We start from the raw sequence: 24,925 nt of genomic DNA, 5'->3' as shown, positions 1-24,925 counted from the left end.
AATGTTGCGGTGGTGGTTATAAAGTTAGTTATATTTATAATTTAATTTAATTTAATTTAATTTATCACGCATTTTAACATGGTCATGTTTGTTTGAGTTGTCACTTGTATTTCTAGGATACCAAAAAGGACCCATAAAAAAGAAGCAATAAAACTACTAGGAGGACATTTTTGGAAAGTTATATGCAAAAACATATCAATCAGACCAACCCATACGACTAAGGTTGGGTTATACTTTTGTTAGGTTAGGTTGGGTAGAGATTTTTTCAAACCACCAACTTTGGGTTGAGTTGTTTAAATCCCTCCAACCCAACACATGCACCCCTAGTTGTGTGTAGTTGTTATTGGTCGAATTTGCAACCAGTCCCTCATACCCACCCGTACCCTAGGCTACTTGAGCTCGAACTCATTTGTCTCGAATCGAACACAAATTAAAGCTCGATTAACTTAACAAGTCAATCTCCATAACATTAATGTTCAACTCGACTGCTCAAAAGCTCGATTGAACGTTGAGTCAAATCGAGCCATTTAGACGTATACTTTTTCAAGCCAAACATATTTATATGTTTATAAACTATAAAATCATAATATAAACATTATCGAGTCTGAGCAAATAAACAAATTAATCGACATAGAATTCGATCTCCCAAGCTCAAACATTGAGAAAAGTATTCAAGCTTGAGCATTGAATTTTTTTTTAACTCGAGCTCGAGCTTGATTTTGAAAATGTTATTCAAGCTCGAGTCGAGCTCAAGCATGATATTACTTTTTCAAGTCGAGCTCGAATCACCTACTACTCGACTAAGTGATTTTCAGACCAACCATTGGTTAAGGACCGGTCAAAGACTAATTTGTGAAGGTGAGCTTTTGACTTGCTTCCACAAAACAATGAACTTAAGAAACACAAAACAAAATAGGGTTTGATCAAGAGAGGTTAGGATCGTCTAAGCCTAAATTGGTCCTAGTTTTCAAACCAATGATGGTCTTTGTGCATCTCTACATTGGCTCATCACCTTTTTCCATACAGGTTTTCAACCCCAAATGAACATGCTTTTCTATCTTGCTCTTGAGAAGGCACACATGTTAGCAATGAGACTCGCATCATACAACATTAAGCATTATAGAGGCTAAAGGGGCCGTTTACCAAACATTTACCGAGTAAGCGCTTACTGGGTCAATTACCTGAGAGCATAGGAAGAACCAAGAATCTTACCCTGTAAACATTAGGTAAACGCCCCTAAGTTCCAAACTTCTGATAGGCCCCACCAATTTTGTTTGGCTTGTTTTACAATACAACCCAATTACTAAATCAAAGATTCAGATGAACCACCTAAGTTTACAGAGGTTTGGTCAAAAGCACATACCTCAATCGACACGAACAACTTGTGGACAAGCCAGTGATGACCACTCTTCACCTGTTCAGCAACAATAAGTAGGTTATTTGGTGGCACTGAAGCCATGAAAACAAAATGAAGACCAAAAGGTGCCATCAAACCTAAAGCATTTCAGTTACTCGACAAGTTTCTTGAATTTGGCAATGCATTCTAAAGCACGATCAAAATCAGTATCTTCCAGCGCTAAAGTAAAACGACAATAGCCTGGAATTCCAATCCAAGAAGCTCCGTTGATGCAAAGACCTGTGGCTCTAAACATTGCTTCTCTGATGTTCGAGTCATTGAGATTGGCTTTCCAAGTAGAACCATCTTTTTTCAGCTCAAATCTCTTTCCCATATAAGTAGATGGTTTTGCAATTACAGAAACACCTGCATGAGCTTCAAGTACTTCCCACCCACAACGCTCAAGAGTCTAGTCACCATACGTGCAAAACAAGATCAAAGTGAAGTTAAATCATATTTTCTACTCGATATGAATAAAAGCCAAACAAAATGAGCCCAATATATACCACCCGTAGGTGGGGTCTTGGGGGATGTACGCAGACATGTCCTCTACCCCAGACAGTAAAGTGGTTGTTTTTGTTAAGACCTCCAACTTGTAAAAAGACCATATGGATCATCACGGTAAACTAATATTAGCTTCTGCATTCAATGTGATATGTTCATATCTGATGGAGATTTAAAACATACAAAGTATATGCAATGTGGAAAGCATCAATTGCATCGTTATTTGTGCACACAATCATGATGCATACATTCTGTTCATGAGAGAGATTCTTACTTTCTATACTTCCTCTATGCCATGAAAAAAGTCACATTTTGTGAGAATATGGTGCAAGTGTATCATTTAACTTACTAATCAAATGTCTAAAATACTATATCGTCCTTCTCATACTTGATGCCATCCAAAAATAGTGGCGTGATCCAATTCAACCAAAAAGGCTGATTGGTTAGTCAATTCTGCCAAAGTTCAGACAACATGCAATGCAAAAAACATAATCACAAGAAAAACATCATCACTACTTCCCTTTAGGATACACTCATCACCATTCCAAGGAAAAAAGGCATCAAAATGCAACAAAGTTTGATTTTAGTGTAACACATACTTTTTCTTTTCAATCGATGTAACAAAGTTTCAAATTCCTATTTTCTACCCATTTCGGCGGTAACCTGCTGATTTTGAAACATTTGGTGACGTAGATACTTGTTTACAAAAGCTTTTGGAAATGTTTACAAAAAGTTCACGGAAAAGGGGACGATAAACTTGACATCCACGGCATCGGATGTTACAAGATCAACATGTTATCGGCTACCATTCAAAACAGGTACAATATAGAAAATTTTGTAACTTCATTACATTGCTTGAGAAAATATTTGTTACAAATAGGAACCAAACTTCTGTGCATTTGCCCACCTTCCAACTATGTAATTAACCAATTGTTTAATTCCATGTATGGCAGGAATAAGCAGGTGTTTGTTTATGAGCAATGGGCAGATAAAATATGGTGCATGAAAACCAATTTGCTAATGTGAATGATTACCGCTTTCAACTGTTTATGTCTACCACCGAGCAGTTTCCCCTGTTCTTCAGTAGTGGCCAATAGTTCACCTGGTTTCTGCTCTCTAAGATCCAGCAACTTCTTTGCAGTATATCTGATAGTACTATGAGGTTTGTTTAGCCCTGAGAAGATGTTAAATGCATCAACCAAGAATCGCTGGTTTAGAACAAGAAACCCAAATGTCAGCCCTCCTGTAAGCATCTTGAAGAACAACCCTCCAAGCAGACACACAGAGAAAGTTGACTTTCCAGAAGTTAATTTTGCTAAACTTCCCTCCAAATTCCAGCCGTTCCATCCCTTTGAGTTAAACTCCACCCCGGAGAATGAAGTATCAATGATGACCTTTGCTCCATATTTAGCACAAACATTCAGGATACTTTCCATCTCTTCATTGCTGTAAATCAAACCTGTAGGGCTTATTGTTGGACCAGAAATATAGACCCATGGTTTACTAACAGTCTCCAATACACTACTAAGATGTTTTTCTGTCAGCTTGAAACCTTCATCGGATATGGTATGGATTTGCACAATTTTTGCATTTAGAAATTTGGCAGTTGAGACATAATTCCCATTTGAAGCAGCTGGAAAGCAGAGACTTCCTCCTCCTTGGATGCAGCAAAGGACCAATTTGCTGAAAATAGAAAGCGGAGAGTCTGCATATATAAATTCTGTGTTGTTATCAGTTGACAAGCCATATGCGGTCTTGATAAATTTTTTGAGGCTGGGTGTCACATCACATTCAGACTCTGTCACGTTCTGTCTTGCAAAACTTTCAAAGATGGCAGCCTTAACTGCAGTTGGTGTAGGCAAAAAGATTTGATCCACATCCATGTGAATAAGGGAAGAGTTGTCTGTTTCTCTCAGAGAGAACTCTGCATTGCTAAGAACTGAGATGGCTGAGCTTGAAAATCCTATCATCTCACTGCATTTTGCATTCTCAGCTTCTCTCTGAAGAAGATAAATAATAGGAGTCAAAATTGTACTTATTCTCCAGAAAGACAAAAGGCAGATAATATATGTTGCAACACCCAAGAAGCTTTATCTAATAGCATCCAAATGACCAAAAAGCTACGATGTTGCTTTATTTTGAGTTTCATGTACTGAATAGATATGCACATTTAAGGCAAAACAAATAATATTTGCAAGTTTTTTAAGTAACTTATTTGCTACAACATGTAGATTCCCTTGAAAAATATGTTTTGACTTTAGCAATCCTGCTCAATGCTCCCATACCACAACTGGCACTACAAATAGCAACCTAAGAGGCAGGTCCAATTAGATAAAAAAAAAAAGACAGAAACAGAAGACATGCCGGTTAGTATTAAATTAAATGAAATGATACAACCTGGGGGGAGGGTTATAAACCAAAACCCCAAACAACAAAACATGAACATACAACGCCTAAAATGATGTCTTTGTGCATTCTTGAAGCAAAAACATCAATTATCTCCATAGTTGACACTTAATCTTTGGTTAAATATTTTAATAAATGATTGATATAACTATTAAATGATATTTCAACTTTTTAATTAAGATTTTCTTTATTATTAAACTTCATGACTAATTTATTCTTCTTATTAATTTTTTATATGAGTGTTTATGTTTATTTTGGATGAAAATTAGTTTGAACAAAACAAGTTCTTATCAACCGGCTAGCAAAAGGATTGATGCTCTTGCTATGGTGGCAACATGAATAGTTCTTGAAAGATTTCAATAGTATCACAACAGAATTTAAATAACTTATACTGCCTTAACACAATGTGATCCACTATAGCTTAGTGGTAGAATGCCAGCTTTGTAAACAGATCTGTCGCTTCATGGTGCATATTATTTATTTTTCTGTTTTCTTTTATAGCTGTTCATAAATACTACCCTTGGACATGGGCTGTTGCTGCCCTGGGCCTTTGCATGGGCTGCCATTGGACTAGGCTGGCCCTGAAGCAGTGTTTTGCAGATGTATAACATGCAAGCCATAATTAGTTTAATGCTTCAAGTAAAAAAAGTAACCTCTGCAGGTTGATGTCGATCAGGAAGCTGAAAGGACAGAAGCTCATGGAAAATGCAACCATAATAATATTGGCTAATCAGGGCAGTATTTCCTTGTAATAGCTCCACACTCTTAGACAATGCATCACAAATGATTTGCTCTTCTGATATCACAAACGCTACTTCAAGATCTGTATAAACCTGGAAAAAGAGTTTGGCTACAATAATTATACGTTATGATGGTAAGTAAATGACTAAACTGACTGAATATTGACCAGATGTCAATTCCTCAGCTTCTAGATAGCCCACAACTGCACAGTGATGGATGCTCATCACATTTAACTAGAATATTGTTGACCACAGAAAACGAATTACCTGATTTTTCAATAACCCACAGATAACTGCTACATGCGAAGGCAGTGGAGTTCTAGCAAGATATTTCAGGACCCCATTCGAATTGGGGAGGCTGGAAAGCTCAAATTGGTGTGATATATCTATAAAGAGACGAGATCCAATTTCCCTTGTAGTACTTAAGATGTGCTCAAAAGCAGAACTAGTAACAGCCTCAAACTGAGCCATCCCAGTAACTACCACTTGTGGCCTTAATTTTTTTATCAGCTCTATCATCAGATCTGACTGGCGGGGTGCTTCTATTACGGTGATTCCATTTGTTGACGACTTATTATTGATGTTCTGCTGAAATGTAAATCAAGAACACTGATAAAGTTTTTACGGAAACAATACGGTAACTAAACCATGAAAGTTGATTCAAAAACAGTTTTCCACATAACCGAGTAAAGGATCATGACAATATAATGTATACCAGAAGCTAAAAATATTAAAATGAATATAAGAATCCTTTAAGCACTCTTTTACATGGGTAGAGGCAACTCATGCAGAAGGATGCCACCATAGCAGTTAATGTGATGAATAATCCTTGAAAACATTCTACTAGATTTTTTTCTGATACGAATGCTAATAATCAAAACAATCTCAACTAAATACAGTTTCACTTACCGGGGAAAAAATAAAAAACACGGTAGATCCTCTAGCTTTCAGACATGAATAACATCAATTCACACACCCCTATGGGAAGGCCAAAGCCTATGGGGTATTCCACTCGATCTCTTTTCACTACTTCCCCATGCAATCTTGGCCAACTCCACATATCCTGATGACCTCCTCTTGATACAAAGCTCCTTTTCCAATCATCTGAGATGGTCAAACCATCTCATGCATGTTGTCATTCTCTCTCTTCATAATCCTTTCTTTCTCCATCAAAAAAGAAAAGAATGGTGCATTTAATGGACTCAGTAGATCTACTCTGATTTTGACAACTAACTAAATTGAGGATTATAATATTAATATCATTTATGTTTTGGACTATGTGCAGAGTAATTGGTCCCAAACTTTTCTGCAGAGGAATGAAGACTACATGCACACCTTAAGGATAATGGGAGTAATTTTCTAGAGTGGGCTCAATCAATTAAATTGGTTATTGATGAAAATGGAAAATTAGGCTACATCATCAGTGAAACATGGAAACCATCATCCACAAATGCATCTTTGCAGAAGTGGAAATCAGAAAATTCAATGGTCACTACGTGGTTAGCCAACTCGATTAAACCCTCAATCGATAAAACTTATATGTACTTCCAACAAAAGAAGAAATGTGGAAGCTGTTCGAGAAACATACTCTCATCTGAGAACTTTTCGCAGATATTTGAGATAAAGACTCGGTTGTGGCAGATGAAGCAAGAAGAACAAGATGTGCCTGAATTCTATAGAGAGATGAAGGCTTTGTGGCAAGAATTGGACTCGAGTTCTGAAGAAGAGTGGGAGTGCTTCAGTGACAGAATTCACTTCAAGAAAAGGCTGGAAAACAAGAGAGTTTTTAGATTCTTGGTTGGACTCAACCGTGAACTCGACGAGGTGAGGGTAAATATTCTTAGCTGAAGACTGTTGCCCTCGACCCATGAAGTCTTCTTAGAGGTTAGACGAGAAGAAGATAGGTGCAAACAATTCAGAATAGCTAGAACAATTTTATAAGATGTTCTCCGGTTTCCAAAATATTGGTGAGTCGTCTAATACTGTGTCAATTGGTAACCTGATACATAAAGGTAACTTCTCGCAAGCCCTGAGCACTATGCATTAGATCATATGACCAGTGCTCATCACAACATATGTTCCTTGTGCTGGCAATATCAAAGTAAAGATGGCAGATGGAACCTTGTAAACAGTGGTAGGAAAAGGAATTGTGAAAAATTCAGATTATGTAACTCTAGAATCAGTCCTCCATGTTCGTAACCTATCCTGTAATTTGTTATCTATTAGCCAACTCACAAAAGATTCCAGCTACTCAGCTAAGTTGGTTCCCGCTCACAGTATTTCTCAGACCTGTCATCAGGGAAGATGATTGGCAATGCTAGAAAACACAAGGGGGTCGACTATTATGACGAGGCTGAGGCGAATAGCGCTGCAAACTACAATTTGTGATTTCGAATTTCCTTGTAGATGGTGAAATAATGTTATGGCATTTTAGAATGGGTCATCGTAATTTCTAGCACTGGAGACATTTATTTCCTTCTATTCATGTGTTATACCCTGGGTATTGACTAGTCAATCCATGAGGTTGGTTTACTTAGGAAGTCAAATAGGGTCAGCTATAGTATGAATGTACAGGTAGGCAAAACATTAGCATAAGTGTGTAATGCAGTAGTAGAAGTATATAAATAAGAAGCGGTGAGTGTGGGAGGGTATCGATCAGTTTGCAAGTCTGTTTTGGGCGAGAGCCTTGGGAGAGAATCTGGTGCCAGAAACCCTATTGTAAACATTCCATTGATGTCTAATACAGTTCTATATCCCTCAAATTAGTCCAACGTTCATCAACTGGAATCAGAGCAGTACGATCTGAGGGAAGACGATCAGCGTTTCATCAAGAATCGACAAAATGGAGGGCGTTTCATCAAGAATCGACAAAATCAAGGGCACTTTAGGGACGATGCAGACCAAACTCAGTTCCCTAAAAGAAGATGTACAAAGTTGTAATGAAGCAGATGGATCTGTTACTCGAGATGCAGGAAACGGGATTCAAGAAGAAGTCGCTGCAGACGAAGGAAGAGAAGTTGCAGATTGTGCAGGAGAAGACGACGGGGACCCGGTGGGGTTTTGTGATTCAGGGAAGAAGATTGGATAAACCATCATTCGGGGGATGGGTTTCTGATGGTTAGGTGGTGCTTACTGAGAGTTGCTTCAAGTTGAATTGGTTAAAAGAGGAGCAGATCAAGATTGCCGATTCTGCTTCGAGGGTGAGGCTCTATGATGGTTCCAGTGGGAAAACCGATATCAACCGTTTAAGAAATGGGATGAGTTGAAAATGATGATGTTACGACAATTCAGGCCGCCACGCAGGGGAAACTGGTGCCGTCAATTACTTGTGGCAAGGCAAGAGGAGTCCGTATCTGACTACTCAAAGAAATCGGTGAAGTTGGGATCCGCAGGATGGAGTTTTAAAAGAAGTTTCCTTAAATCAATATAGCAATGGTTTGAAACAACTAACTAGGGCTGAAGTACGGCAGTTATCGCCGATGAACGGGGTAGGGGCAATGGAATTGGTGGTGGAAACGGATGAAATGAATCATGAGAATAAAATGAATAATGGGTCGGTCACCAAAAAAGTTGCAGAGAATACAAGTGAATGTAAAACACAAGATAGTGGCTTGGGTGACTTGGAAGCTGATATGGGTTTCACAATAGGGTTATTACATGGAAACACAGATGTAAGGGAATCTTGGAATCCATTGAATAGTGAATTGGCACTATAAATGGAAGAAAAAAAATAATGAGTTGAACCAGTCAAAGAAATCTGATTTTTTGAGTAGCATAAAGGTAACAGCAAGGGTGGGTTTACCGACATCATTGAGGCTGATTAGGATGGTGGTGAGGCAGTCAGTATACAAAATGTTATCTGTCAATGAGTTACAACAATGCCTAGCTCAAGGACTATATTATCAATGTGAAGAAAAGTACATACCCAGGCATAAATGCAAGAAAAAGGAAGTTAATGTGCCGATGGTTCAAGAATCTGAAAAGGAAGGAGATGCAAAAGGGTGGAACGAGCAGCAATATGGGTCAAAGATATTATGGAATCGGAGGTCAAAGTATCGTTGAATTCAATCGTAGGATTGTCTATACCAAAGAAAATAGCGGTGGCAAGTGAAACCAGAGGACAAAAAGTTGAGGCGTCGATGGATAATTTCACACTCAATTACTTTTTAACTTTGTTGATCAAAAGGGAAGGCTGGTTGGCTGACGTTCATCGGGAATCGTCGCCACCTCTATCACCACCACTGCCACTCTTTGTTGATGTAAAGAGTTTTAATCGATTTTTTTCATTTCTTCCCACCTTGAGGACAAGGTGAAAGTTTGGGGGTCGGGTATTGTTATACCTCGGGTATCGACTAGTCGATACATGAGGCCGGTTTACTTGGGAAGTCAAATAGGATCAGCTATAGTAGGAATGTAAAGTAGGTAAAACATTAGTACAAGTGTGTAAAGCAGCAGTAGAAGTATATAAACAAGAACGGCGAGTGTGGGAGGGTATCGATCAGTTTGTAAGTCTGTTTCGGCGAGAGCCTTGGGAGAGAATATGGCCTCTTGAAAGCCAGAAACGCTATTGTAGACATTCAATTGATGTCTCATACAGTTCTGTATCCCTCAAATTAGTCCAATGCTCATCATCATGTCAAAAAATTACTCCTACCCTTCAATGAGATATCTGTCAACTTGTTGAACATCAACGTTCCTCATTTAGAAAATCTAAATAACAACCTTCCAAACCGTTAACTACGATTCACAGTGACCTATAGGGTCCTTATACTTCTACATGAATACAAACGAGATGGTTTGTTTCCTTTATCGCCAATTATACTTGTGTTTCTTGGGTTTACCTCTTGAAAGACAAAACTAATGTCGTGAAGTATTTATGAACTTTTACTCCATTCATACATGGTTCCAAACAAAAATCCACAAGTTAGGAACAAACAACATAAGTATTTTAATACTAGCCTAGGAGAATTCCTAAGGAGACATGGCATAATTAATCAAAGTTAATGTGTTTACGCTCCCCAACAAAATGGTGTAGTTGAGCGAAAAAATAAACACCTACTTGCCTGCATATTGATATTTACAGCCAATATGCCAAAAATGTTTTGGGGAGATGCCATCTTAACTTCTTCCTATCTTATAAATAGAATGTCCGCTCGAGTCCTCTCGTTTGAAACTCCATTCGATACTCTGAAAAAGGCCTTCCCACTTGACGACTACCCTAAACTCTACCTCCTAAGGTACTTGGTTGTACAACATTTGTTCACATCCACTCCCAACATGAAGCAAACTAGATCCTCGAGCGACTAAGTGTTCTCTCATTGGCTATTCTCCTACACAAAAGGGCTACAAATGCTTCGATCTTTCCACACAAAGGTATTTGTTAGCATTGATGTTATATTCTTTGAAAACACACCATTCTTTCAAAAAAAAAAACTTCTCTTTAGAAGGAGATCTCAAATGAGATTATTTTGTGGATTTTGAACTTATCTTACCTCTCGAGTCTAAACTAAACACCACCCACTCCTCTCATTCTAATGTGCCATGTACAAAGGGATACTTGAACACAAGGGGGGTATGTAGAAACACGACAAATCATGGAGTTATCAGTGTACTCAAGAAGTCCAAAAATCAAAATGTCAAGATAACCTCACTTCCAATGCACCAAGAGAATCAACCACCGTGATAGATCCTTGCATAATTGAGTCTCTGTTACACATATAGATAGCAGGGATGATAGTGGGCCGGTCAATTAGTCAATAAGTGAGGTAAGTTGGTTGTTAGAAGTATAAATAGAAGGAGGGTTGAGATCAATTAGGTATCAATTTTGTAATCAGTTGGGTGTAACCCTTAGGAGCGTTCTCAGCCTCTCGGAAGCCAGAGTGACTCATAATCATTCGGCTATGAGTGAATAATCAAAGTTTACCCTAGTTTTGTTGATAATCTGTAGCAGTTTGTAACAAATGGTATCAGATTAGTCGATCTTGGAGATGACCAAGATTTTGCTCGCCAATTTTTTAAAGATTGTGGGAGATCTAAGATCGGCGCAATCAGAGTTAAGTTTCATGAAAGAAAATGTTCGAGTTGTGAAACAAATGCTCAAAGAACACGAAGTACAAGAAGATGCGCTCCAGAAGTCACCAATCCAAGTAAGGTCGATGAACCCGTCAAGAAATGAAACTCTGACCCCATCTCAATGCCTCATTTCCAAGATTCCAAGATTTTGTTAGGAAACAAAGGGAAGGCAGAGAAAAAATCAACAGTCAAGAGTAAATCGACAACAAAGAAGGCATGGTTCAACAGGTTTGCTAAAGTAATAAAGAATCAAGGTTACTCACAGTCACTCAACTCATACTATAGGATCAAGGTTACTCACAAAGTCGGTGTGATCATACTATTTTCTTCAAAATCCAAGATGGAAAAACGATGATACTGATAATTTATGTGGATGATATAATCCTCACCGATGACAATCTAACTGAAATGGAGAGGTTCAAAAACATTCTTGCTGCATAATTTAAGTAAATAATTTGGGACAAATAAAGTATTTTTTGGACATGGAAGTTTTAAAAACCAAGAAAAGAATGTGTTTCACAAATAAAATATGTTCTTGATCTTCTCAAAAATAGGTACGCATGGATGCAAACCAAGTGATATTCCGATTGAAGATGGGAAGAGATACATAGACAATAACAAGATGGTCGATAAGGACTTGTATCAAAGACTAGTGGACAAACTGATATACTCGTCAAAGGTTTGGCCTGAAATTGCGTTTGTAGTGAGTATGGTTAGTCAACACATGCAGTGACCGAAAGCAACTCACATGGAAGCATACAAGATACTTAGGTACATTAAGCATCACGTGGAAGAGAATTATACTTCAACAAGAATGGTTTCGAAGTCATAAAAATGTATACAAATGTAGATAGAGGATCAAAGAAAGCTAACGGTGAAGTGATAAAAACCTAAACAGATGCAAATTGGGCAGGGTCAATCGAAGATAGGAGATCTACTTCTGGATACTACACGTTAGTACGGGGGAATCTCGTGACATGGAGCCGCAAAAAACAAAGTGTGGTGGCTAGAAGTATATGATGAACCATTCTTATATTAATATCAAATCAAAGGATTACAATCGATCTTGGCTTTAAGAGGCCAGGTCTCTCCCAAAGGTTTTCACCTAACTGACTACAAAACAGAATACCCTTTCGTCTAACCCCCTTCCCTATTTATACTACTCCCATCTATTGACTCATTGACCGCATTTATAAACTTGTTGACCCTAGAGTATAACAATACCCACCCCCCAACATTCACCTTGAGTCCTCAAGGTGGAAAGAAAAAGGAAAGGAACTGATACACTACTGTGATTGAAAACGGGATATTTGCAGATATTGTTCCAAGGAATCTATCACCTGCATTCTTGCACCAATTTGTGAAGTCCGTGTCTCCCTCATGTGTAACCAACTACCATATCTTTCTAATGCAAGACCGCGGAAGAAGAAGAAAGTGAATTGTTCAGGCCCCATAACATAATCTTCCCAATTAGCTTCAAGAAAAGACGAACCCTTCCAATTCAACTTCAAGCTACACTCACCAATACTTTTGCGCCTATCTCTAGACTCCCTAACCACAAATTGGTCAGCCAACAAGCCCCCTTTTCCTTTCAAAACCAGGCCGAGCAGAACCATCATCACCTTGTTCATGGCTAGAAGGTCAGCAGTAATCTAATATGAAAAATGGTACTTCTTCAAATTTCTTCCAATACAAGTCATAATTTTGGTAGTTAGTTTTCTCGAAAGCATGTGCAATCTTGCACAAGGTTACAAGGTAGTTTGTTTTATCCAAAGCATGTGCGGTCTTGCACGAGGTTATACCCATTCTGCAAGAACTGCAACACTCTGTAACTCGACATCAATTTCACCAACATCCTAGGTGAGAAGGAATATCGATTGGATCACAAGTCACCGTGGCGATAATGGTGGCAGTGGTTAGGGTGGTAATGGTGGCAGCGGTTAGGGTGGTAATAGTGGCAGAGGGGGTGGTAGCAGCGGCGGAGGCAGTGTCAGATGGAGATCAACCAACCAAAATCGATTTCTCGTCGTTGTCAGGCAAATAGATGTGGAATTGATGGACCGGTTTAAGTCCATCATGGGCTTGGGCCAAACAACAATCCCTGAAATGATTTTAGGCTAGATCATATAATTTGGATTAGTTTCAGCCATAGAAGGATTAAAATGGGCTTTCCAGCAATTAATATCTTGTTTCTGGACTTGGCTACCCTCGAAGGTGGAACACCGTTAATCCCGACTTATACGATGGTGGAGATGGCGATGATGGCAAAGGAAACAGTGATGGTGGAGAAAATAATGATGGCAATGAAGACCGCGAAGATGGTAGTGATGCTGGTGGCGAGGGTTGCGACAATGGCTCGGGATGACCATCGAGTAACCCACTTCTTTCCCTCATGACTCCATTGTTTGTTCTCTCTGTAATTCCTTATCATCCTCGTCTTCATCACCATATATCTCATCTTCTTCATAATCTTCCCTCTCCTCTTTCTTCAACGTCCGCAGTTTGTCTTTTATCGAACTCAAATTCGATTTTCATTGAACTGAGGGTTTCCAACATTTTTTTGGTTGTTGACAGCATACTCAAGATCTCTTGCTCTGATATGAAGGTATGAACATTCATCATATTAATATGAAAATCAAAGGATTATAATTGATTCTTGGCTTTCGAGAGACCAGTTCTCTCCCAAAGGTTTTCACCTAACTGATTACAAAACATAATACCTTGTCGTTTAACCCCCTTCCCTATTTATATTACTCCCTTCTATTAACTTATTGACCGCACTTATAAACTTGCTGACCTCAGGGTATAACAGTATAGTTTAGAGCGGCGGCTCAAGAATTTGTGAAGCTCTTTGGCAAAGGAAACTCCTAGAAGAACTTCAAGTAACAATAGAAGCCCCAATCAAGCACTACTCTGATAACAAAGCAACAACTAATATATCTCTCAATCTTTATCCAATGCAGCCAAACCAAGCATGTAGAAATGGATAGACATTTAGATAGGCATATATGTTCACCAAAGGACTTGCAAGACCATAATTCGATGATTTGTTAAGCAAGTCGGAGATGATTAATACACAATCCAACTTGAGGGGGAGTGTTGAAGTCCTGAATTTATGGTTGGAAATATGGTTTATAATAGGATTATTTCTTTCCTAGTTTATCTAGGATTGAGTGATCTCTATCTCGATTTCTAGGCCATAATTTCAGAAGATTTGATTCCTAGTTTGTACTATAAATAGAGGCTCTAATGTACCATTTTGATATATAAAAAGCACAAAAAGCACTTTTTCGCCTTCATTTAATTACATCATGACACCAAGTTTGAACTCATAGGTGATATCATAAGAAAAACTGTAGATGGTTTTGACTTGACTGATGAAATTTTATAATTTACAAACAATAAAACAATGAACTTCGTAGAGTTTGTTTCAAATACAACCCATCGCATTTGTACAACCAATGCAACCCAATAAATTGAAATATTTATGGAAATGATGAGAGTTTATTTATTATGATTTAAATATTTATGGAAGATGAATATGGTTCATTAATTATGATCAATACTTTATATTAGGAAACAATCAAAACTTCTATGAAATCACATATTCATCAAATTAAATGGACGGTTGAGATTGGGTTGTATTGGTTGTACAAATGTAAAGGGTTGTATAATAACCAACGTCGAACTTAGTAAACAGTTAAAAGCTAAGATGAATTTCGAAAGCTCCTAAAACTGTTAAATGCAATCTTTTCTAATTATGTGCAAGTAAAAACTCCAATGCAATGTCTTATCATACCTCCATTTCAAGGGATGTTAACCATTCCTTGGGTAGGTGTCGGCTTAGATGATCGTCAACAATGGCAAGACGTGGAGCGAACAATTGCAGTGCATTCTCAATTGCTGTAGCCCTTGATGGAAAAACGACGACATTCTTGCAGGATGGTTAAGAATAATCAAGTCAGAAATGCAACTTATTTGTCACAAAAGGCTACAAAATAAACTATTTCACAAACAAGCTGGGGCGGTGATGCTTAAAAGGAAAAAATATAAAAACTGTTGAGCATTCTCATTGCCATAGCCATCGAAGGAAAAACATACTTGCAGAATGATTGAGAATAACAGAGTCAAGCAAGCAAAATATTTTCCACGAACAACTGTAAGATAAATCATTTAAAAGAATATGGATCAATGATGTTTAAAAGCATAATTCTTCTACCCTGCCAACTTTATTTATTTAAGATACCCATCAGATAAGGTACTCATTCATGACACTTCTCATTGAATTAGATAAAAGAACTTTAACTAAGGCATGGTTTTTCTTATCTTATAATTTAAAGTCTACATATGGAGTCTAGAACCAAACCAGTGGTCAACACAATAGCAACTTTTGTAGAGTGTAGCAAAAGGAATAGAGGTGTTCTATCAAGGTCCTAGCTTTTCAAGAAAAAAATTAATCATTCAGATCTCAGATTTCTAGCTCATTCTATTTTGTTAGTTCAGCCGTGGAGTTTCTATATTTCTGGGAGATTCTTAAAGCATAAAACCTATGCTAATGCATTCTTCATAAAGCAGTTCTCACACAGCTATGTAGTTCCAGTACAAAAAAGAAATTACATCATTTTCAGATTTTCAGCTAATGGACATCTTTTGGGTAGTTAATTGCAGTTTAGGCATTGCTCCTTAGTTTTTCTGAAGATTAAAAATTTCTGAAAACATACAAGCCATTGGCCTTAGTCAAAGGAGCATGGAAGGTTGTTTTTCTTGAACCAAAAAAATTGACCAATCCCCGCTTTGGTAATTTCTTATGGATCTAATGCTTGGCCTAACCCAAATAGTTTGGGATTAAAAGGCTTACAACTTGTAGTGATTTAATAACTCACAATAATTATGCCATAAAAATACTAGCAAAGAGAAAAGACAAGATCTTGATCAACCAAATGCCAACAATAGATTATGCAATAGTCATGCAGCAGATAGTTTAGACGGAGTAAACTATAATTTTCATCCTTGTGGTTTGGTGTTTATAACAAATTCCGTCCCTCTGATTTAGGAATTGCTTTTTTCGTCACTGTGGTTTGCATTTTATTTCGTCCCTATACTATCGATCATGCCCCGAAGGTTTCCTCCTATCGATCTCCTTCCAACGCTGTCTTTTCTCTCCCTCTATTCACTCTCTCTTGACTTGTGTTCTTCCATATTGCCACCAAAAGATCGCATCGTACCAGATAAACAAGGGGATGGTGGTTTGTTTTGTTCTTGAACTTCACTCATAAACCTCAAAATTGAACTTCACGCAGGGGAGTCGTTGGATATGAAGGTGGTGCTAGTGTTCCAGATATAGAGGGGAGAAGGGAGGATGAGGTCGACGCAGGAGAGTCCAGCCTGGCTAGCCGGCGATGGTGGTCGCCGAAAGGAAACGGGCCAACAATGATAATGATGCTGCGAGATGATAGCCGAAGTTTGTGTGTATATATATATATATATATATATTCCAATACATAATTATATATAAATAAAACATATAATGTTAAAATAAATGTAAATATGATATTATATATTGTTATTTATTTTTTAATGAAAATTTAGAAAATTGGTAAAAAGACCAAAATGTCCCACATTTAACAGATTTTTTTAGCTAGTTTGAGGTACGAAAAAAGTAGTTTTCAAACCACGGGGACGAAAATCGTTAAAAATACCAAACCACAGGGACGACAATCGTTATAAATACCAAACCATAGAGACGAAAATCATTATAAATACCAAACCACAGCGACGAAAATCATAGTTTACTCTCAGACAAATATTAGAAAGGAAGACTTCTTACACCAGCAGTAATTGGTACATGGTGGTATGTTTTCATGAAGCCTGCAATAAGGTTACGGAACCTTTTACTTCCAGATGGAGGCTCATACTGGAAGTGCGAATTGTCTTTCAAAACACTAGCAAGATATGCTAGAAAAGGAATCTTCTCATCGGCAACAGAATCGTCTTCAAACGATAAATCTAAGGAATTGCTGATATCGTGAAAACCATTTTTGAGGAACTCGAAGATTTTTTTAACCTATCAGTTTAGTTGGTTCAGTATTTGATCAAATTTCAGATTGTACTATGTTGAGTTTTCAACAAAACTTTTGTGCTTTTATTGCAAGAACCTGATTCGGTTGTCGAAGCTGACAGCTGTAAACCGATAAAGCATGAGAAATACGTCCACCAGCCTTTCCAAAAGCCCATGCTGTCCTAGCACAGATTGGCTGATCACCAACAAGTCCCATGAAGAACTCAAAACGATGTGGATTATTCTTTTCAATTTCAACTAAAGCTGAAATGTCTGTGTCAGCAGCCTGAAGAATTTTAGTTTGCCAGAGCTTTGTGACAAGAAGACCACGGCGTTGAAATAACCGTTTACAAACAGCTTGCCCTGGACGACCTCCCATATTGAAAATCATGATTCCCATAGGCTTGATGACATCAATTCCTTCTTCAACTGCCCTCGCAATGAGACCTAACCCAAACTGATCCTCAACAAAACCCTATGTACACAATTGCAAAACTGAGTTGATACATTGCAACAAGCCAACAACCATCTTTCGAAGAGGCAACAGTGAGACAAGAGAGTGGTGGTACATCAATTTGTTGGAGAAGCTATAAGCATAGAATCAAGAAAAGAAGGATGCAGTAAAAACATTGTTTATGAATTAAAATTCTATAAAGGGATCTGCAATGAGCAGGAGTAAAGCTGGCATGAAGCCCCATGAGAACACCAAGAGTACTGCCCTCCAAAAGAAACAATAATAAAAAAGAAAAGACAAAAAGGCGGCAATCACATCCAGGAAATTTTCGCTACTGCATTAGTGTTCCTTGACATTTCTTGACACCTTTAATGTTGTGGTTAAGCCGTTAAGGAAGGCAATATTTGGTTGTTAAATTCTCATTTTTGTAACCTGTCACTAATCAACACAAACAAATAGAAATTAAAAAAAAAATTGAAAATCCAGAATGATTTGTGGCATCAGCTGACCCTATGACAGTGCCTCGACACTACATGCTCCTGATTTACATTGTTGTTTCAGTTATTTAGTAACCTTGAAACAAAAATCAACTAGTTTGGGAGCATGGCTTAGATTTAATTCAGTTCTCTAGAATAACTTCCGAAACATTGCAAAGACAAAAAACGAGAAAATGTGCCTGCCAACATACCATGCTAGCTAAAAGCAAACCTCCTCTGAAGTACAGCACATGTAATGACAAGATTCCACTTACCTGAAGTGCACAGTAGTTACTTAATGAATACAAAAAGTCTTCACTAGCATTTTCTGTGATGAGCTTGGACATTGCGTCAGGATTAGGATTAAGAATCTACAACAGAATGTAAAGTACATATTAATTGTATATGGCAAGATGTGAACATTACAGCTCCCAGACATGGATTAGCATTTCAACAGGTAAGGGGAAGAACAACAACAGTTGGTTCATGAAAATACCTGTGGTATACATCCGACAATCCGTTCAAGCTCTATGTGATTATCTCTGCAGTAAGATAGTAGATCAGATTCATAAAACTCCACCCTGTCAAGCAAAGTTTTCTTCTCCTGGTCATAAACAGGTTGTCCATTATCATCGAAAGCATTTAAATACAAGTTTATCCAGGAAATCTTCACTGCTCTGGGGTTTATATCAAGACCATAAACCTGTAAGACATCGTTTAAAAATCTCAAACAACCAGCAAGAACAGAAGCAGACCACTACCTCTTTCAATCAGCATTTCACAGGTACGGGCTCTAAAGTTCAGGACAAGAATAATCAGTACCTTCAATGGTGACCATCTCTCAGCAATGGCTATGGATATCCAACCATTTCCACAACCAAGCTCAGCAACTATTTTGTCTTTGAAGATAGTGTCAGGATGTCTATTCAGCCCCTCATAGAATGTAAAGGACCAGTCCTCAGGCAAAAAGATGCTGGGGATCACCATCGCTGTTAATTTGTTTCTGTTCTCGTAACCTGCAACATGCAGAAATATTAAGGCAAAACAACATTTCGTCCGAAGCATGCATAACGTCATCATCTACCAATAAGGAGTATCAAGTTGGTAGCTTTTTTAGATCTTAATACTAAATGTAAAAAAAAATTGTATAGGTTTAAGTAAAGGAAAGCAGAGGATTGCTTATTTTAGTAATTTGAAGGCAACTTAAAACAGTTTTTCATGAGCCATATGAAAAGTATGCTAAAACATCGATGAGTAATTGATTAATCTAAGAAAATGATCAATCTCTTCCATTTAGCACTGGCTTCAAGAATCTTCAAACCATAGTTGTCATATAGTCCAAGGATCATAATTAAATAAGTCATAAGCATTGACTTGTCAAGCTGGAGATAGAAGATGGGATTTTGCTTACAAATACATGAAGTATTATCACTGAGGAAATGTAAAAAATAAGACCAAGAAATGACAATATGAACTGGAACCACTGATTCAAGAGAGTTATGCCAAACAATTAGAATGAATATTGATGGAACTATTGACTACAGAGGAGTTCTGCCCCAATAATGACAAGTAACACATTGGATCTCGGGATAAATTAGCTTGCCACTTTAAGCCCTGCAGTTGTTATGGAACAAATTCTATGCCTTTAACAAAGTATCACCCAATTGCAATTTATACAAGAAAGAAGTCTCTGTGAACTGTGAAGGGCAGGAGCTCCTATGGCCACAGAGGAAACAATCGAACAATTAGAGCTTTTCAAGAAATGCTTCTGAAACAGCTTGGGTCTTGGCACATCTAAAAAGGAATCTTCTTCCAATAACTGAATATGGAATGGAGGAAAGGATCATTCCATTTCGTTTTCTGTTATTTTCTGTTATTTTCTGTTATTTTCTGGGTGGGTTAACAAATATCATCAAATCCCAGACTAGATACATCTAATCTAAGATCACTTTCTGATTTTATGGTGAAAAAATATGTCAGCGTTGTAGATGACTGGAACCAGAGAGACATGCCTCACTGTGAAGCTAGATTTCCATACGATCTATTAGATTATTAATCATAACTCAATAGTCCTTTTATCACTTCTATTATAGGCATACGCCAAGCTTAACAAGAACAAATACTTTTCGGGATCAATACAAGGGGGTCACCTCAATATATTTCGGGTTTTTTACTTTTAACAAAACAAAATCCTTCTTGTTTTTGGCACTACAAAGTGCAATTACCCTTTTTTTTATCACTTTAACCGCGATTAAATGATCTTAAATGAGTTTTAATTAAATTCATGAACTCCGGCTATATAAGAAAAAACGGGTTTACACTAGCGAGTTCAAGGATTTGATTAAAATCAAATTTAAGGTACCTAGATGACTCTCATAAAACTCCACCGATACGTTATTTTGCAGGAAATGCTATATACACACAAAAAACAACAAATCTGGAAAAATAAAAGAGAAAAGCTATCCAAATAACCGTCGATGTTATTTAAACAAACGTCGATTGAGGAGTTCAGTCCAAAAAAAGAGGAAAAAGGATATAGTTAGAAATATATACAAACTAGCAATCATTCACAGCTTGAATTGAAAGGTGATATACATACGGACACCTAATATATATATACACACACACATAGGAGACAGAAAGGACCTTCACTTTGTCCGAGATATACGTCTTGTATTAGGAAATGGTAAGTATCGAGACAATGGTCGGATGCTCCATCATTTTCGATCTTTTTCTTGAGATGTGCGAAGAAGATCCGAGCCTCGGTTCGGGTCTTCGGATCCTCGAGGCGCTCCAGAAGTGATCTGAATGCACTGTAGGCGGAGTCACCCGACTGTGAACAATGCTTCAAGAATTCCTCTATCGATACGTACAAACCCTTCACTGCAGCCATTGATGGAGAAAAAGCTTCGACCTCGAATAGCGTCGAACAGCGTTGTAGAAGCTGCGAGATTATAATGGATTTCGCGCTATTTTAAAGAGATTTGCATATACAGTCCCTAAACCATTCTATAATGTACAACTTTTGTTCTTCAACTCTTTATTTTTTGCATTAGTGGTCTATAAATCAAATGTTTGTATACTTTCATCCTTTCCACTAAAAACTACTAATACATTATATAATTACTATAAGGGTACTCATGCAATACAGCGATATACATTTCGATTGTAATATTCTATTTTATTATTTGTTTATGTCGATGTTATAATACGATTTTATGTGTTTTTAAGAAAGCAATAATGACTTTATTTTTATATAAAATATAAATTTGAAGATATCATAAAAATTAAAAAAAAAATGCATCAATTTTAATACCAAATCAACTAGTTAAAAGTTCTCATTTTAATTTCTTTAATTTTTTATTATTATTTAATTTAAGTTTAATAACGAAATAATTTATTTTTGGTTTAATAATATAACATTTTATAAAGATAATAATTAAGTATTCTGTTAGAACTCAATGATTATCCTAATTATATTTTAGATTTTTTATATTTAAAATGATATGTTTATCCTGTATTTGATTATGTTTATCTGCAATTAGTTACACGAATTCAGATATGGAGCTTTAATAAGTTATACTTACGCACAATTTACTTGTAATTTTGAGTTTTAAGTAATATGCATTAATAAACAGTATTTTACGCATAAAGTGGTTTTTAAGAGTTTTTATCAAATGCTTTATAATATAGTATAGATATAGAGTTGGGTTCCTATGAGAAACTGAGTTAAGGTGAAAAGCGTAAGAAGGAATCTCCATCTTTGGATGCACATTAGGATGAGATATACCAAGATGCATCATATCAATCCTTGTATCAAACTGTTTCATAAATGGGTTTGAGATTAAAGGTGGTTAAGGGTCCAGATCTCTTTTTACACTTCTCACCTTAAGGCTGTCTGTGGTACATGGGACGTGACATAACAGGATGAGACAAAACTCAGTGTCCCATGTTTGGCACATCATGCAACATAACAAGAACTAACTGTCTCACATTTGGCGTAACATGAGACGAAGACAAAATCCGGGACAATGTGGGACAACATGAGATAAAAGAGACTTTTTCTTGTTCCACCAAAATAGGTCGAACAAGATGGGACAAAAATAAGAGAGAAACTGAAATATTACTAATTTACCCTAGTTTGATATATAACTTTAATATGGTCTTTGTTTTAATGGTCATCACCGCTGGTTTCGGCCGCCACCACAACCGACGGTCACCTCCACCTTCACCTCCTCTTCCACTACAACAACATCTTCCACCACCTCCACAACCACTGTCCACCATCCTCCATTGCCACTTCTACCATAGTCGACCATCGACCACCACTTTCTATTGCCACCACCACTACCATTATTCGCCTCCTCCAACTCCTTCTCTACTACAACAACCTCCTTCACCACCTCCACAACCACCGTCGACCACCAACTACCACCGTCCATTGCCACATTTACAACCACCATCAATCACCGACCACCACCACCTGTTACCACCAACACTACCACTGTTGGCTACCTCTAACTCCTATACCGCAACAACCTCCTCCATGACCTCCATAACCATCGTCGATCATCGACCACCAATGTCTATTGCCACCTCTACAACCACTATCGACCATCGACCACCACCATCCATTGCACCACCACTACCACTGTTGGCCACCTCTAACTCCTCTACTGCAACAACCTCTTCCACAACCACTGTCGACCATCGACCACCACCATTCATTGCCACCTCACCTCCAGCATAAAACACAACCACTACTATCTTCATTATATCATCCACAACTACCTCTTCCACCATTGTCAACCGCAGCCACCACCACAATCCACCATCTTCACGTCCTATATAACCACCATCGGCCCATCGACCACTACCGCCCATTCGCCACTACTACCGTGGGCCACCACCACTTACACCATAACAAAAACCATCTCCACCATAACAAAAACCACCACCACCACTACTGCCATCAATTATATCAAAATTTTCATTCAAATTTGGTATCATTATATATGTATGTATTCATTTACATGAAATTTGTGTAAGAATATTAATAAATTAAATTCTCTAATTATTTACTTTATTCCGTCAAGTATAACTACTATGTAATATTTAAAATCATTAAATAACTTTTGGGGGTAACTTGTCACATTTTTGTCTCGTCCAGTCTTAGTCGTACCAAACATCAGACATACACTTGTTTTGTCCAGTCCAGTCTAGTCTAGTCTTGTCCAGTCCAGTCTAGTCTTGTCCAATCCTATCCAGTTTTGTTCAGTTCTGTCATGTCTAGTCCTGTCCAATCATGTCTGCGTACCAACCGCTACCTAACTCTTCTTTTCACACAATCTTTCGCCAAGTGACATATTGGTTGCTATTAAGAAAACCGAGATATTTATATAAATGACCATAAACTTTAATTAATTTTGTTATATCCTCATGAGTATAAAGTCAATATTATTTTAATAGGTGATGAGATCAGGGATTTAATTAAAATTTTATTTAAAGTTATACACCTAAAACCCAAAACCAGTACTCACGAGTCACGATGGCCTTGATCATCATATTGGTGATTATACAATAAAAAACAAAAGAAAAGTAAAAAAACTCAAATATATCTCATTCACAAGTAAGGTATATAGATCAAATATATGCAAACCTTTCCTCTACTCCCAAAGAAAAGGTACGTTGTTTTCATAAAGATCAAATTAACTATTTAAAAGTTATTGTTTTTTATATAATTTGTTTAATTCATAAAGACCAAATTAACTAGCGAAAAAGTTTTGGTTATACAACAAGTGACAAATGATAGTCAAAATTTTCTTTTTGCTTATTATGACGACTAGAATGGTACTCACGCAATACAACGAGATATATCTTTATTTTAATATTTCATTTTTTTTGTCTGTTGATATAATATGGTTTATGTGGCTTTGAGAAAGATAATATTTTTACTTTTGAATAAAAATAAATTTGAAAAAATATATCGATATTAATACCAAATTAACTATTTAAAAGTTATTGTTTTTTATATAATTTGTTTAATTCATTTTTTATTATAATTTAGTTTAGATCAAATAGTGAAGTAATTTATTTTTGGCTTAACAATAATTTTTTTATAAAGATAATGATTCTGTTAGAACTCGATAATTATTGTAATTATAATTTAGATTTTTTATGTTTTAAAATGAGATGTTTATCCACTATTCGATTATGTTTATCCGCAGTTAGTTAGACGAATTCAAACATGAAGCTTTAATAAGTTGTACTTAAGCATAAATTACTTGTAATCTTGAATTTTAAGTAATGTGCATCAATATACAGTACTTCATGCATAAAAAAAATGATTTTTAAGAGTTTTTGTCAAATGTTTTATAATATAATATAGATTAATAGTGACTACTCTATTAGCAATTAGGCAACGATCAATGTTGCAAAAGTTTTGAACAATACTTATTTCAGTCCTAAGAGATGATCGTGACCTAAATACTGTCATGAAGCTTTATATGGTAATTTGTTTCAAACACATTTGTCATATATTAGGGAGCCCCAAATTTCCAAACCATTTACAATATGGCTTTAAGAATTTAACCTCAATAAAAGCTTATTAGTGGGTGTTGGTTTTTAACATAATAATATGCAATCAAATAAATGAAAACCTTAGCATATATACAAGCCATGAAAACGACAATAAAGCAAACTAGTCATGTCAAATCAATAAAAAGCTATTAACCAAAATTAAGTGGAGATGCACAAAATCAATTTCTTTTTTTTATTACAATTAATAAAAGAAATCCAATGTAACAACCTATTTGGTTA

General features: G+C 36.8%; 1 protein-coding gene across 5 annotated transcripts; it reads right to left on the bottom strand.

The window, feature by feature from the left end:
• Positions 1 to 1,027: 1,027 nt before the first annotated feature.
• On the bottom strand, positions 1,028 to 21,008 carry LOC112500225 (methionine S-methyltransferase-like). 5 transcript variants are annotated; one of them, XM_025103608.1, is made up of 13 exons: positions 20,753 to 21,008; positions 18,929 to 19,122; positions 18,757 to 18,809; positions 18,603 to 18,648; positions 18,382 to 18,477; positions 17,274 to 17,651; positions 16,946 to 17,182; positions 14,918 to 15,052; positions 5,314 to 5,634; positions 4,960 to 5,139; positions 2,935 to 3,900; positions 1,495 to 1,805; positions 1,028 to 1,414 (listed from the first exon to the last, which is right to left on the bottom strand). In XM_025103608.1, exons 1-12 carry the CDS (start codon positions 20,997 to 20,999, stop codon positions 1,509 to 1,511), a joined length of 3,150 nt encoding a protein of 1,049 aa, XP_024959376.1. In that variant the 5' UTR covers positions 21,000 to 21,008; the 3' UTR covers positions 1,028 to 1,414; positions 1,495 to 1,508. The 5 variants fall into 5 exon arrangements, with proteins under 5 accessions (XP_024959376.1, XP_024959373.1, XP_024959374.1 ...); XM_025103605.1 differs by having other exon boundaries at positions 18,603 to 18,809; XM_025103606.1 differs by having other exon boundaries at positions 5,314 to 5,631; positions 18,603 to 18,809.
• Positions 21,009 to 24,925: the final 3,917 nt, after the last annotated feature.

Source organism: Cynara cardunculus, assembly GCF_001531365.2.
Source record: "Cynara cardunculus var. scolymus isolate 2C chromosome LG 17, CcrdV1, whole genome shotgun sequence".
Lineage (NCBI taxonomy): Eukaryota > Viridiplantae > Streptophyta > Magnoliopsida > Asterales > Asteraceae > Cynara > Cynara cardunculus.
This window is presented reverse-complemented; position numbering and strand designations above follow the sequence as displayed.